Genomic DNA, 14,454 nt, shown 5'->3' with positions numbered 1-14,454 from the left:
TTTCTGAGAAGAGTAGCAGCTCCTGCACGTCCCCTCCGGTCTGTCTACCCCCCCACCTCTGCTCTGTGAGCCTTCGCCCTTCCCCTCCCTCCTCCTCGTCAGCACAGTCGTAGCGGAGGATAAATTTAGGAGAAAGGCACAATGAACAAGGGTTATATCAGCCTGAGGGTAGAATTTAATGATGACCAAACAAGACACGTATTAATAATTGATATATATCTTTTTATTATGCACAGATAAAGGACTTAAAACTGTGGTTATCAAAACTATACATCTAAGCATGTTCATAAGATTGACGACATACTGAACAGAGAAAAGAGTACAACAGGGGTGCTCAAACTGGCCACAGGGATTTTCAGGGTACTCTTTTTACCCTCATAGATGATGAAAAACAGCAACAAAATCAGGCTCATTCAGGAAAAACCAGAAGAGAGAAGTATTGTATTTGGAAACTGATAATAGTCCTTTTCAGAAAAACATCTGTCAGTTTCATGAACAACCCCCAGTGAAAACAAACAGGAAAAAAAAATCACACTCACGAGTCACCCAACAAAATGTGCTCTGTTAACACAATCAGCAGTACAACCATCACTCAAATCATGAGGTAGTTACAGTACAAAAAAACCGGCACGCAGGTGCACACACACTCAGAAGCACGCCCACAACAGAACACACACAGGAAACGGGTTTACAATCTCATTACAGACAAGGAAAAGACCTTTTGTTTTGTTTAGAAAATGCTATAGAAACAGCTTACTCAGAAGGAACCTGACTTTCCAAATACAGAGCAACGGGCTGGTACACACCACACGGTGAAAAGCTATAGGGTATTACACAATCTGCCTTCGAGTTTAGGGCATTTCAACAATAGCTTTAGCATCAAATAAATAAAACAAAATGGCCTCTGCAAATGAAGGGTGTAACCTGCAGAAGTAACAGAAGACTTTGCAGATAGAGGAATTTAACTGGAATATAAAAACAGTTTTAAAGAAACCTGTAGGATGTATTATAAAGTAGAGCTTATACTTTGTATTAAAACTGTGAAATATGAAGCAACTGGAAATGCTGTAACAGGAAGCTAGGGAGAAAACACAATTTTTTAAAAATGTTCACTTTTTAGAAACATTTCAGAAATACTTAATGATGTTCACTCTGCAATTAACACAGGATTGGGTTTCATCAACATGAATTTCTTGATCTGAATAATACTTCTGGATAGTAAGACCCAAACAAATAAAAGTTGATTTCTTCTTCTCTTTCTTTTAAAATCTTTTGGTTTGCACCCATAAATTTGTAAATTAATTTTAAATTATTTATAAAATCATCAGCAATGTAGCATCTCTCTCAAAAATATACATTTAAATATATTACAAAAGGTTTTAACCCTGTCCATCTAAGAATTGGACCTTTTAATACCTCTTAATAGTTAATCATCTTTTTAACAGGATGGATAGGGATTTTTAAAAAGCAAAGAACTGATCAAAAGAATTCACAGTAACTGAAATTAAACATTTCATATGGAGTAACTTAAATTTATCTAAAACACTTAAATATATCTTTATACACAGATTTTTGTAGTAAAATATAGCTATAAGTGACTTAAAGACTCTAGTCTTCTTTGAAGACATCTTTAAACTTTTTTATACATAGAATATGCTAAAACAATACATTCTGCTGAAGGTTAGGCAAAGCGCATTATTTTCAAACACAGGTAGCATAATCTAGGTCCTCCACTCATACCTTTATGTTAAAAAAAGTTAACTGAAGGCAAAAGTTTTTCTAATCTCCTATCTTCATTTGTCTGTGAAAATCTGCAAAATTATCAATATAGATAGCCTGGAAATCTTAGCCCACAATCTGTTTTGATTAAAATCATCCTGATTGAATGTCTATAACTATCAAATCAATCAGAGCATGACTCCATGATGGGTTAACGATTGTCAATCTCTACCTATTTGCCTTGTAGACACTGCCCTCAGGTCTCCCGTGACATCAACATTTCCTACTTAAGATTCCATTCACAGAGAACCAGGCACAACTTCCTTATTTTAAGAGCAGTTGGATTTGCTTCTAAATAGCTGGGGGTAGAATCTAGCCTGTTCTATTTGTAGACTTCTGAGTTGTTTGGGAGAATTCTGGAAAGAGAATAATATTTATTTGCAATGAAGTTACCTTCAGGAGTAAATGATTTGGCATGGACATTTCCCTCCGGCATCTTTTTTTAACATAGAGGTATCAGTTGAGCTTATTTTAGCTGCAAAGTGGTATCATATTATTCCATTTTAATAAAATTCACCTCAAATTCTTTTTGAGTTTTGGGGGTATACTGAAGGCAAGAGAACTAAAGCAATCCAAATGAGTGTCTTTTTCCGTATCTCATCAGTTTCTTGGCAGAACTGGTGACACTGTTCAGATAACCAACAGTCTGCCATACATTTGCATCTTACAAGAGCTTGGCGTTTACAAAAGGGTCTAATGAAAAGGCTGACATGTTTTGCATGGAAACACGAATTCTCTCAAATATATTTAAGAATAAGTTCCAACTCTGAAGGTGTAGGACATTTTTAAAATGGGAATGAATTTTCTCTTCTTAAACTGAAAAAAACGAATGTGCCAAATGACGTATTATATACTTGTACTGGTACATATATCACTGTGCAAATTCCTCCTCAACTTTACAACCGAATTTTGCCCCCATTTACACATTAATGTAATAGAACACATTGTCATAAATGGGCACAAATCTTCCGTCTCGGATTTTGGCCATTTTCAATTTCTATATGCCTATAAAGAAATGCAAAATTTACATTAAGACATTTTTGCAGTTGGTGTGTGAATGTGGGGAGAAGGAGGAAGCTGATAAGGAAATCAGCACTGGTTTTGGCCCAGGGCACAAGAAAGGAATGTTGCCTTGAGGTGTGTCAGGATGCAGTCCGTGAGGGCAGCACCGATCAAGCCGACACTGCAGTCCCCATGAGTGTGGCAGCAAGGTGAGAAGTGCGCATCCAGAAGGTGCAAATTAGAAACGGAGGAACACACTGAGAAAGTCTCGAAGCATTTCTGTTGTTTTACATCTTGGTTCAGTTATCAAAGAATCTTTGGCCACATCTACTCACTGGTTCTACCATCTGGCTATCATCCTTTTACCAACGCTTTGCGTCTGGGTAAAACGCAGGGCTCCAAATTACGGATGTTCTTACCTGGACAAAGCAGCATTTTAAAAACTGGCATGTGTTTCACATTGAAAACCCCCAAGCCTGTGAGGGGCTGGTGGAGAAGGCCACCACCTTAGCTTTCTCACATGAATCTAGTGTGTTACAGAAGCCCAGGGGTCACATTTATATTAGCCCTGGGTGGGGGGTGAACACAACAGGTGATCGCTATATTGAAATTCACTCTCTTTTCCAGGGACCCACAATCTAGCCTCCCGAGTCTGGAATCTGGGCCCAGGCGTGGGCTCCCAGTCCTGCCCTTGGCGGTGGGTGGGGCAGGCTAGGCTGTGCTGCTGCTGGAGCAGGGCGTGCTCTGCGTGCTACCGATGCTGTGCGCAGCGCTGCTGTTTTCCGAGGCTGGTGGGGAGGTGGGGACCTGCTGCCTTCCTGCAGTCTCTCCTGCAGTTAATGAAGAAAAGGGGTGAGGAGAGATGCATGTTCACCATGGGCACTTCTGAAAAGACCTTTTTCTCAGTTTTTGTTTTATCTTATTTGGTTATTTTTTTAACCTCTTTTTTGGAGTATAATTGCTTTACAATGGTGTCCTAGTTTCTGCTGTATAACAATGAAAAGCCCATTTTCTCTGATGTTCTTCTCATCCATGGGCAGAAGCAACTAGACCAAAAGGCCTTGTACCATAGGCTGTTCTGCTTGTGGGTATGTTATTTTCCTTTAAAGCCTCTTGCATGGGGAAAAGAGAACTGATTTCAAGCGGACTGACAGTTAATAGGGGCAAAGACCCCTGATAGTTGAGGACGAATGCCCAGGATTTCAGTGCCTGCAACCTTTGAAGACCACCATCATCTGTACTGTGTGATCCAACTGACTAGCACCTGTATTCAGGAAACACCTCCTCTCATAAAGGTATCGTAGGGTTCGGAGAGTGAGACCTTTAAACCGTAATAAGAGAATCTTGGCAATTTGGAGGCCTTTTTCTGAATACCCCTGGTCGAAATAGGGGTAGGGACGGCTAGGTTTCGCCCTAGCTACAGCGGAGAGAGCACCGTGCACGGAGCACATGACCCGCCTGAGAAATGGAGGTATAGGAGGAGCCTGCTCCCAGAAACGCCTTTTGAAGAAGGGGCTTAGCTGTTGCACAAGGGGACTGTGGTTGCCAGGCAACAGCCCCTCCATTGGGAGGTTTACTGCAGGGTGCAGCTGAGCACATCAAGCACCCCACTTTTCATCACACACCCCACTGCATTTCAGCAAAGCCCATACCTCACGCCAAGTGCGCAGGGCTGTGGGGAGGCGGGGGAACCTTGGGTCACACAGATGGTCTGCATTTAGCACTGCAAAAGGCTCTGGAGCTGTCTTTTCTTCAACAAAACTGGCCTCAGGGCAGCCCTCAAACAATGGCTCTAGGTAGGGAAAAGTGATCAAGGCTCTCTGATGACAAACACTGCATTTTCTTCGAAAAGTCAAAGCATCAACTCTGTACACTTCTGGTCAGCGATCTCCCCACTCCACTGTGGGAAGCCCCAGAGGGCCAGGTCTGTTTATGAACGAGCCTCCTCTTTCCTGTCAGGCAGAAATACACAGCACTCCGCAGTTGATAAGCAACCCTCTGGCCTCTTCCTTAAAACAAAACACACCAGCAAAGGCTCTGCCCTCCAAGCACAGGAACTTAGTCCGTTACTTCCATTCCCCTTTTGGGGCCCCTCAAAAGCCTCTGCCAAAACAGCAGTTCTACAAAATGTAGAAGCAGCTCACGCCTCTGGGTCTGGTTACAGCTTTCCCTGTCACCCACTTATGAACCACACGGCTACAACACACATTCTGGCCTCAACCTCAGGGCCTTGCATATGCCATATGCTTGTTGCATATTTGGCCCTTGCTGTATTTCCTCTGATTATCTATTCTTCTGGGATTGGTGGGATGCAGAGGGGAGAGCAGGTCAATATTCCTCAGAGGCAGAGAAACAATGTATTTTTCACTCTTCTTTTTTTTGGGCAATCTATATTTTGGACCCTTTCCAGCATTACCCTCTACCCTTCATGTGTGCATTTAGTTAAAGGTGGGGAAGTTTGCCTCAATGACAGTGACTTTCTGCCAGAAATCCACTTTCCCCAGAGTGGGAACTTTATTTCTAAAAGGAAATTAAATCTGTTAGCTATTCTGAATTATGTCTACCCCCTCCCACCCCCCAAAAACCCCAAATCCTCCAGAGACTAGAACAACTCGTGATATACTTTAAAAATTCAGCCCCCTTACAACCCACATGTTGAAACATACCCAGCTGGATTCTCAGGTTATCAATTAGCAGGACTAAAGTGGCTGTATGTGAAGCACATTTTAAAAATATCTTTTCCCCATTTCAATAAAGGATCCGTCAGAAAAGCAGGCGGTAAGTCAATATACACCACCTCCCTGTTTTGGCTCACCTGGGTTTCGTTCGTTCAGCCTGATAGCAGCTAAAGCAAGATGGCTTTGGCTGTTCTATTGACGGTGAACAGGTTTGTCTCATCCCAAATGTGACATGTGCTTGATTATTCACATTCAGGAAAAGTGCCAGTACTACTCCCTGCCCAGGAAGTCTGAATATTTGCTTTCCGATGTTTATTTGCCAAATATAATTTGTTGTCATGTCGGTTTATTTTAATCATTGCCCATTAAAAAGGTCTTTCAACTTCCAGAGTTTTGGAAACTCTTGCGCTGCTAATACAAAACACCGTCCAAAATGAAACCCCAAGCAAAACAAAACAAAGAAGTCCCCTATACTCAAGACTACAGGCTACATTTCACCAGGGTGGACAAGTCAACTTAACCTAATAATCTGCTGGCTTTGAGAAAACAGTGTGCCAAGGGGTACCTTTTGGAAATGTTGAAAACAGCTTCTTTAGACTATCCCTTCTAGCTCTGTGTCTATTTTCACATGTGAGATGTGAGATTTCTCAGTATAACCAAGTTGTTAAAAACTTTTACCTTTGGAGAAATCAAGAAAAGTTTTCTCATTGTCAGGTGCAAGTGGCACTACAGAAAAACTCACCATGAGAAAGGAAGTTTAATGTGCAGATGTTTCTGCTTAAAAAGCCAGCAGAGTCCCTTAGGTTTTCTAAGATGGGTTCTTTGGTTTTCTGCTCTCTATCACAGTGACCTCTGATTTCTTGGAGCACTGAGTTTCTCTAAAATATCCCTTGGGTGACAAATACAACTGGCCTACTTCTGGAGAAGATGGATGGTCAGGGAGGACTGCAGGGCTATGCAGAGCAGGCGCACTTAGAGAATGCAAGTTCAAGGAAGGCTCCCTGCTCATAAATATCAAACTTGGCCATCAGAAGAAATGTGTTCAGTCTTCATGCTTTGCTCCTAAAATCTGAAACCACCGAGGAAGAGATATTTGAGAAGGAGAGTGAGTCGGGGAAAGAGGCATCTGGCATACAGGATACTCAGGAGGAAGGTGTGTTAGGACAAGGATTCATTCCACCCGGCTCAGTGTGAGCTGGTGGTATAATGGTGAGCATGGCTGCCTTCCATTCCACCCGGCTCACATATTAGCCTGTGGCTGAGCTTAGATATTGCCAGAGATGCTTTTAAGAAAAAAAAAAAAAAAAAAACCCACATAGGGCTTCCCTGGTGGCGCAGTGGTTGAAAGTCCGCCTGCCCATGCAGGGAGCGCGGGTTCGTGCCCCGGTCCGGGAAGATCCCACATGCCACAGAGCGGCTGGGCCCGTGAGCCATGGCCGCTGAGCCTGCGCGTCCGGAGCCTGTGCTCCGCAACGGGAGAGGCCACGACAGTGAGAGGCCCGCATACCGCAAAAAAAAAAAAAAAAAAAAAAAAAACCCACATATTTTAAGGGATAACCTATTTCCTTTCTTTAGCTTGGCATGGAGCTGTCCAGATCCGATTTCCTGCCACCTCTTTGGCAGTCTACTTTACAACTGGATTCTTATCTCTTAAATCTTTCACCATGGCAGGTCCTGGGGAAGAAACTTAATCTAAAGATGTGAATAACATGGAGAAGCTCTACGGGGAAACAACAACAGAAGAATTTTAAAGAAAGGTGAGAGGAATCTCAATTATTTAGCCCAAAGCAGACAGTTTGCAAATATTGCCCACAGAGGATTATTACAAAGAGGAGCAGACAGGTGTACTGCTCCCTGGAGAGCAGTACATGAGGAAATGAGTTTAGATGGCAGTGACAGAGATTTAGGTCACATAGCAGGGAACTTGCTGATTATGAGGATTGGTTAGTTATAGCGGGAATTTATGGAATTTCTTTCTTGAGAGATATTTAAGCATTGGATTGAAAACCATATGCCTGGGGGTGACTTAGACCTAATATTACTTGATGCTGCAGAGAAAACAAAGATATTTTCCTCAAGCCCTATGTGTTGGTTGCAATTTTGTACCAATTATTGTCTCTTGATATCCTAATCATAATTATTTCACAAGCTCACTCCAATAAGGAGAGTGAACTAGACCACCTTTAGTTTAGAGAAGCTTTCAGTCACTATTCATCATTTTCAAAAATTGTCCCTCCTCACTTTTCAAGCTACAGGACTTTCCTGTTGTAGGCAAAACTCTGCAGGAGGGGTGAACTAGATGTTGTTATAAGTTATGGAGAAAGGTTCCAAGGCAGGAAGTAAAATCTTTCAAAATGTTCTGCCTCCCACTTTCTTTCTATATTCCCGCAATATGGCCAACCTGTTCGCACCTGCACTTTGGTTTTCTGTAGGCATCTTACTTTAACTTAACCTGAGCACTTGGGTGAAAAGAGTGGATCCTGCCCTCTCTCCAGGCATACCAGGGTTCCCATCTGTCCCACCTGCATCTTTCTGATCCCTGGGAGTTAGTCTCTTGTCTCCTACTTAGTCCCACTTTAGCTGATCTTCTTGCTGTTTCTTTCTTCACCTGGACTAAACTGGGGAGCTTGGAGAAACTTCAGATGTCTGAAAGCATTTGAAGCCTCTAGAGATGCTCCTAATTAAAAGGAGCATCCTAATTACCTGACTCAGGTGGACCTGGGTTTGTGCTTGACTTCTGCTCTAAGAACATACAGTGTGTTCAACTCAGGATCGTTGAACAGAAGCCCGAGGGATTGGGACAGGCACATCTAATTCAACACCTCAGCATTTTACTTTGTTCTGTGAAACACAGTGTTCCTTCCACACTTAGATTTTTTTCTGCCTGCACATATGAGCAACCTAACATTTTTTGGAGGACTTTGGAGTTCAGAAAACTTTTCACTTGCATTTGTTTAAATACTCTCACCTTCATAACCCTGTGAAGTACAGATCATCTCTATGTTTACTAAAGAGAAACATGGTTCATATTCTTGGCTCAGGTAACAAGATTAGCAGTTGAACAAACTAGTGCTTCAAGTCCAATTTCTGACAATAGCCCACACTTAAGGTGGTACAGATACACATAGAAGGTGGCCTCCCTCCCACTTTTCCCCTCTTCTTTCTCTTCTTCCTCTTCTTATTATCATCAAACTTTGAGTGCATCCGGTTCAGGGACCACAAAGGCAAGTTAAAGTAAAGATAAATTATAACAACATCTAAACCACCCCCTCCTACAGTTTTGCCCGCAAAAGGTAGGTCTTTTTTTTTGGAGAATGGGGAGTGGTAATTTTTGAAACTGATGAAAAGGGATTGAAAACTTCCCTAAACTAAAGGTAGTCTAGTTTACTCTTCTCACAGGAGGGAGCTTATGAAATTCAAATATCAAGAATCAAGATATTAATTGGTACAAAACTGCAAGTCATAGGCTTAGAGGAAAAACCTTACCCAAATGACAATTTACAGATTTTTAAAAGGCATAAACCTATAAGAAGAAAGAAAACCTACAAGAAGAAGAAAGAAAACAGGAGTGGAGACAATAGCAATAAAATACTGGAAGCTAATGAGGAAATGGGTGAGTAGTAACTGACTTAGCAGATTCAAGTCAAGACTTAGGTGGAACCTAAGCCACCAGTAGGAAAAGCTGAGAAACAGCCAAGTAGTAACACAGAACTCCTCAAAAACTCAGGAAATGGTGGCATCAGGTACCCCTAGACAAGAGGGTGAACGTGGGGCTGTAAGAAGTTGGGTTGGCTAAACTTCTGTTTGAGAAGCAATAACATTTCTCTAAATCCCCTTCTTTACTCCATGGTGCTGGGACCCTGCCCTTCCTCATCTGGGAGGAAGACAACAAGTTTACTCTCTAAAGAGGATGAAACTAGGGTTCCGGGAATGACCAACACCAGCAAAATTGAGGGTAGAGAACCACAATTACACAGGAGAATTAAATTAATGTCTACATGTTGAATGTTGTGACCCCCAGAACGCTGACAACCAGAACTACAACCTCCAGGAAGGAAACAGGAAAACCTGTTTCATTGAAAACCTGATAAGCTCAAGAGGAAAGATCCAAAGATGAGATACCAGGAGTTCCTCAGTAAAAGGCTTAGCCAGATCACCCTAAGGGAAGTTCAAAATCAATGTTCTATCCACAAGCTCAGAACTTCCCTATTCTTAAATAACTCTATATTAATATTCTCAGAGAGATAAGACATTGCACCCATAAGAGTAGGATATATTTTTTTTAATTCATAGGAAATACTTCTTGGAATTAACAAATGTGAAGGCAGTATTAAAAATGCAATAAGAAACCGAAAGATAAAGATGAAGAAATCTCCTAGAAAATAAAGAAAGGAAAAAGATGGAAAACAGAAAAGGAAAATTAGAGCATGATTCAAGAAGTTCAACTTTCAAATAAAATTATTTCTAGAATGAGAGAACAAAAAAAACAGGGGCAAGAAAAAATAAATAATTCTAAAAAATCTCAACAATGAAGGACATAGTTTCTAGACTGAAAGGGCTCAATTAATGCCCAGCATAATGAATGAAAATATACCTAAATCAAGCAGGATTATTGTAAAATTTCTTCCAGAGAGAAAAAAAAGCTCAGGAATCTGAATGGCTTTGCATTTCCCCAAAGCAATCTTCAGAGGTAAAACTCAATGAGGAGTGCTTTCAAAATTCTGAAGAAAGTTGTAACCTAAAATTCTATACCTTGCCAAACTATCTACCAAGTGTTTGTATAAAATGAGGATATCTGCAGACATGCATGGTGCAAAAAACATTTACCTCTTATGTTCCCTGTAAATCAAGAAGGGGGAAGACAAGATCCATGACACAGGACATCCACAACTCAAAAGTACTGAGGAAAATGAATCAGTAGAATATCTGATGTCTGAATGTGTAAGTGTAAGAGGAGATTGAGACAACTGGCAGAGTCAACTGATGAATTAGTGATAATTATATACAAAACCAAGGTAATGTGGGGGTGGAGAGAGAGACAATTATTAATTCTAGGGAAAATTAGAAGTCGTGCAGGAGAAGCAACACTATTATACTACATGGCTAGAGTGTGGTTAGTATTTAGGCTGTCATAATAACGCAAACATTAATTCTGACCTAACCAAAATGTCAGTATAATTCTATTTGGAGGATGGTGGGGACAAGGGGGACAAAAAAGGCATGAATATATAATTGGGACACAGGGCTGAAAGAGAACTAAATTTTCATTTTCCATAGTAAGAGGTCGACAGAAAAGACCTAAAATTTTTGTCAAGAAGTGGCAACATATTCATGTTATTTAGAGATATGGATTGATGTCCAAGAGAATCAGCTAAGAGTCAAAAATGGTGCTCTGAGGAGACAGAAAAGGGAGTGGGGCAGTAGGGGACTCATGTTTTTCATAACAAGAACTATTTACAGAACTTACAGAACTATTTCAGCCTTTAAACTATGTGCATGTTGTGATAAAGCTTAAAAGTTTTACTAAAAATTAAAAGTAAATGCTTTTGCTCCTCTCCTCAAAAAATTAATAGATATAATATTGCACATGACTTTTGGGATCTTCATGAGTCAGGTTAGGGACCATGACCTAGCTAGGCTCCCAGGAGTATGAAGATTCTATGGCTCCATTCCAGCACCATTTCCACCCTGACTGCCCCTCCTCTCTGCACCATCTTAGTGGAGAATGTAAATATTAGAAATGGAGTTTTCCAAACAGAGTGAATATAGCCCTAAGGAAGTATCCCTTATCGTGCCCAAAGTTGTCATATGATAAAGCAGGGACCCAGCTTTTTTGGACTAACACACATTCCAGGTGTGTAAGTAGATCTCCACAATTGAAACCTGTGACTTGGTTCTGCACTCTGTGCTGCAGATGGAATGGACAGCACAACAGGAAGTTGTCTAAATTAAGGATCATTTTAGCCATAGAGGCAGATGCTGCCTGAACCCCCAAATATACCATATAAGGTCTGAGTTCCACAGCTTAGATTATTGTGGAAACTGAATGGACTGAGTCAGTGTTTGTATAGACACCTCTTCCCATTGGCCACTGCATTATGACCTTCTCTTTTTATCTAAACTTGCTGCTAGCTGACCCAGGTAAGAAACTGAGGGGGTTCTGGATAGGATACTACCATTTGGTCCTAAAGTGAGCCTTTTTCTTCCTTGCATGACACTGGTATTCCTTATGAGCAATCTTTAAAATGAACCATAGGCTATAGCTTTTAATAAAAAGTCATTTGGGGACTCCCCTGGTGGTCCAGTGGGTAAGACTCCACGCTCCCAATGCAGGGGATCCGGGTTCGATCCCTGGTCAGGGAGCTGGATCCCGCATGCGTGCCACAGCTGGGAGTCCACATGCCACAACTAAAAAGATCCCGCATGCTGCAACGAAGACCTGGCACAGCCTAAAATTAATTAATTAATTAATTTTTAAAAAGTCATTTGAAGCTGTATCATATGTGATGCTAACAGGTTTAGAGCCCAAATGACAGTGTCTATAAACCTTTCAGCTTCCAAATCAGCATAATTTATTTTGCTGGAAATCATCACAGGAAGGCCTTTGTGTTTTGTTTTTGTTTTTTAATCTACTTACAAATCTATGACCAAGGCCAGTCATGGCTCAGCAGGTACGTGGTAAGCGTCTGTGGGTGACTACCCCGTAGAAATTCTCAGGGCTACAGAGTCTTCTAGGCATACTTTCAAGTTCATTCCTAATATATACAGCATAAGCTGCCCAACAGCCCTAAACCTTACAGCCATGCAGGATTGGGGAAAGTTGCAAAGAACTGTGAGTCTGAGATGTGAATGTGTCAGTACTCCTGTGACAAAATTATTAACTCTAAGATGCTCCTCTGCTAAACGCTGTGCCTTCCAGTGGTTGTATACGCTGTTCATGAAGAAGAACATTCCTAAACTGATTCACAGATGTTCATGTATCCTCAGAGCCTTAAACTTAAGAGACTTATTTCCTTTCTCTCACGTGAAATATACACTTGACCCTGAACAACGCAGAGGTTAATCTGCATGTAACTTATAGTCAGCCCTCCGCATCCGCAGGTCCTCTGCATCCGTGGATTCAACCAACCGCAGACCGCGTAGTGCTGTAGTATTTATTATTGAAAACTATCCGCGTATAAGTGAACCCTCACAGTTCAAACCTGTCTAAGGGTAACTGGCTTCACTCAAAGGATGCTGACGAGGAATCTGTGGACTCAAAGCCTACTGTTAAACTCCTAAACTTTTGTTTTGGACTGTGTGACTTTCCCATGCTAGGCACATAGGGTTCATTCTTCTCCTTCTGCCATAATTTAAAGTCAGTCAGTCCGAGAATGCAGTATTTGAAGGGAAGATTCTGATGAAGATTAAGATGTGATTTCTCAAAACACCCTTCTGTGCTTCTCTTCCCTATAAAGCAGTCATCGTTTCAGCCTGGCTAGTTGGATGGCCCAAGGTAAGGCCAAAGATCGTGGCATGTGTTGGTTCAATGGAGAATTAATGAAATTCTAAACAGAAAGTCTGTGCCTGTCTCACCTGAATGATCAATCCAGCAGCTTACCTAGCTTCACAGCGTAAACAAGCATCCAAGAACAGACAATACCAACTAGCTTCCTAGACACGCCTCAAAATGCATGTCTTTCCTTTCCATATTTGCAAGGAACCTAAGAAAGAAGCAATAGAAGGGCAGTCCATTTGTTCCTTCCCCTTGCCCGACAGACTCTCTGAGCCTGGCCTGCGTTCTGTCTTGGAGTCAGAACAGGTTCTCTGTTCAGGCCAGAATGTTTCAACCTTGGGACTGGGGGTAAGGGGCAAGAAGAAAGGCACATGAGAATTTTTAGGGGTGGAAGAGCATAACTTGAAAACAAACTGCTTTGTTTCAACCATTTTTATCTGTTTACAATTCATGAAAATATATTTTGAAAATTTAAATAATTTTCAAGCAAGACATGAGAATTCTATGTTTATCAAAAAAGACATGGTATGGATTTAAAAAAGGTTGAGAAATTCTGGTTTATGCCATTGATTAGGGCCTCTGGTGGACAGTGCTCAGCACCTTGGCTTCCTTTTTTACTTCCTGCCCATTTATATGTTTATTCGGAGTTTTTAGCTTTGGGGGAATGTTTTATGTTTCCAGTTTGTCTGCATTATCTTTCTTTAATTAAACGCTAACCACAAAATAGCTTTATTAGCAGCTAGACTTCAGCAACATCTCAAATGTAATTAACATAAATAGTTTAAACATTCCTTTTCTAAAAGGAATTTAGAGATTTGCTTAAAGCAAATTATATTTTTGCAAAACCCAATTCATGCCAATACGTAAATGTGAAAATGGTGGGAATGAACTTTCTCTGTCTTTCATTCATTATTTCATCCATTCATCCATGCAATGAAACACTGAGTGTCTATAGTGTGCCAGGCACATGGAATGTGCACCAACTGATATGCAACAGTCACACTAACCTGTGTGAGAATAGATGTACCATAAGGCCCCTGTCAGCAGTGCTCCAATCACAAATGCTGCGAACGCAATGCCCATCACGGTTAGGGTGTCCAGACCATGGAATATCGCTATAATGAAGAGAAACCAATGCATACGTTGAGTGACTCTGCATCACATGCTGCAATTTTATATTGTTTCACAAGTATTGTCAGAAAGGCTGAGCACCAGCTAATAAAATCTGAGGATAAAAAGCAGATTCCAACAAAATACACTGTATGTGTTACTTGCAAATACTTTCTCAAGAGAAAAATGAAATTTTCAGATTTCCAAGATACCCTCAGTTTGCAATTTATTTTGAGCAACAAACTTACTAAAAAAAATCAGATTTGTCAACTCTGTAAAACCTTAGGTCTATGGTTCATTGTCTCAATCTGAAGACCTACTATTTGAATGGTAAAGTGGCTTGAAAAGTCAAAGGTTAAGATGCTTGGGAAAATAAGGTGAACTTCTATC

General features: G+C 41.0%; 1 protein-coding gene across 11 annotated transcripts in view; it reads right to left on the bottom strand.

Moving 5' to 3' along the window:
* Positions 1 to 201: 201 nt before the first annotated feature.
* Positions 202 to 14,454, bottom strand: part of TGFBR3 (transforming growth factor beta receptor 3) — a 206,494-nt gene continuing 192,241 nt past the window's right edge. For 10 of the 11 annotated variants that reach the window (XM_060139580.1, XM_060139579.1, XM_060139577.1 and 7 more), the window contains 2 exons: positions 13,962 to 14,069; positions 202 to 3,611 (listed from right to left, as the gene is read on the bottom strand). In XM_060139580.1, coding sequence (XP_059995563.1) covers positions 3,493 to 3,611; positions 13,962 to 14,069 — 227 coding nt within the window. In that variant the 3' untranslated portion in view covers positions 202 to 3,492. Of the gene's footprint in view, positions 3,612 to 6,013; positions 6,529 to 13,961; positions 14,070 to 14,454 lie in introns of those variants that run through there. The other variant, XM_060139587.1, reaches the window with a different exon arrangement.

This window comes from Lagenorhynchus albirostris, chromosome 2 (genome assembly GCF_949774975.1).
Source record: "Lagenorhynchus albirostris chromosome 2, mLagAlb1.1, whole genome shotgun sequence".
Classification (NCBI taxonomy): domain Eukaryota; kingdom Metazoa; phylum Chordata; class Mammalia; order Artiodactyla; family Delphinidae; genus Lagenorhynchus; species Lagenorhynchus albirostris.
This window is presented reverse-complemented; position numbering and strand designations above follow the sequence as displayed.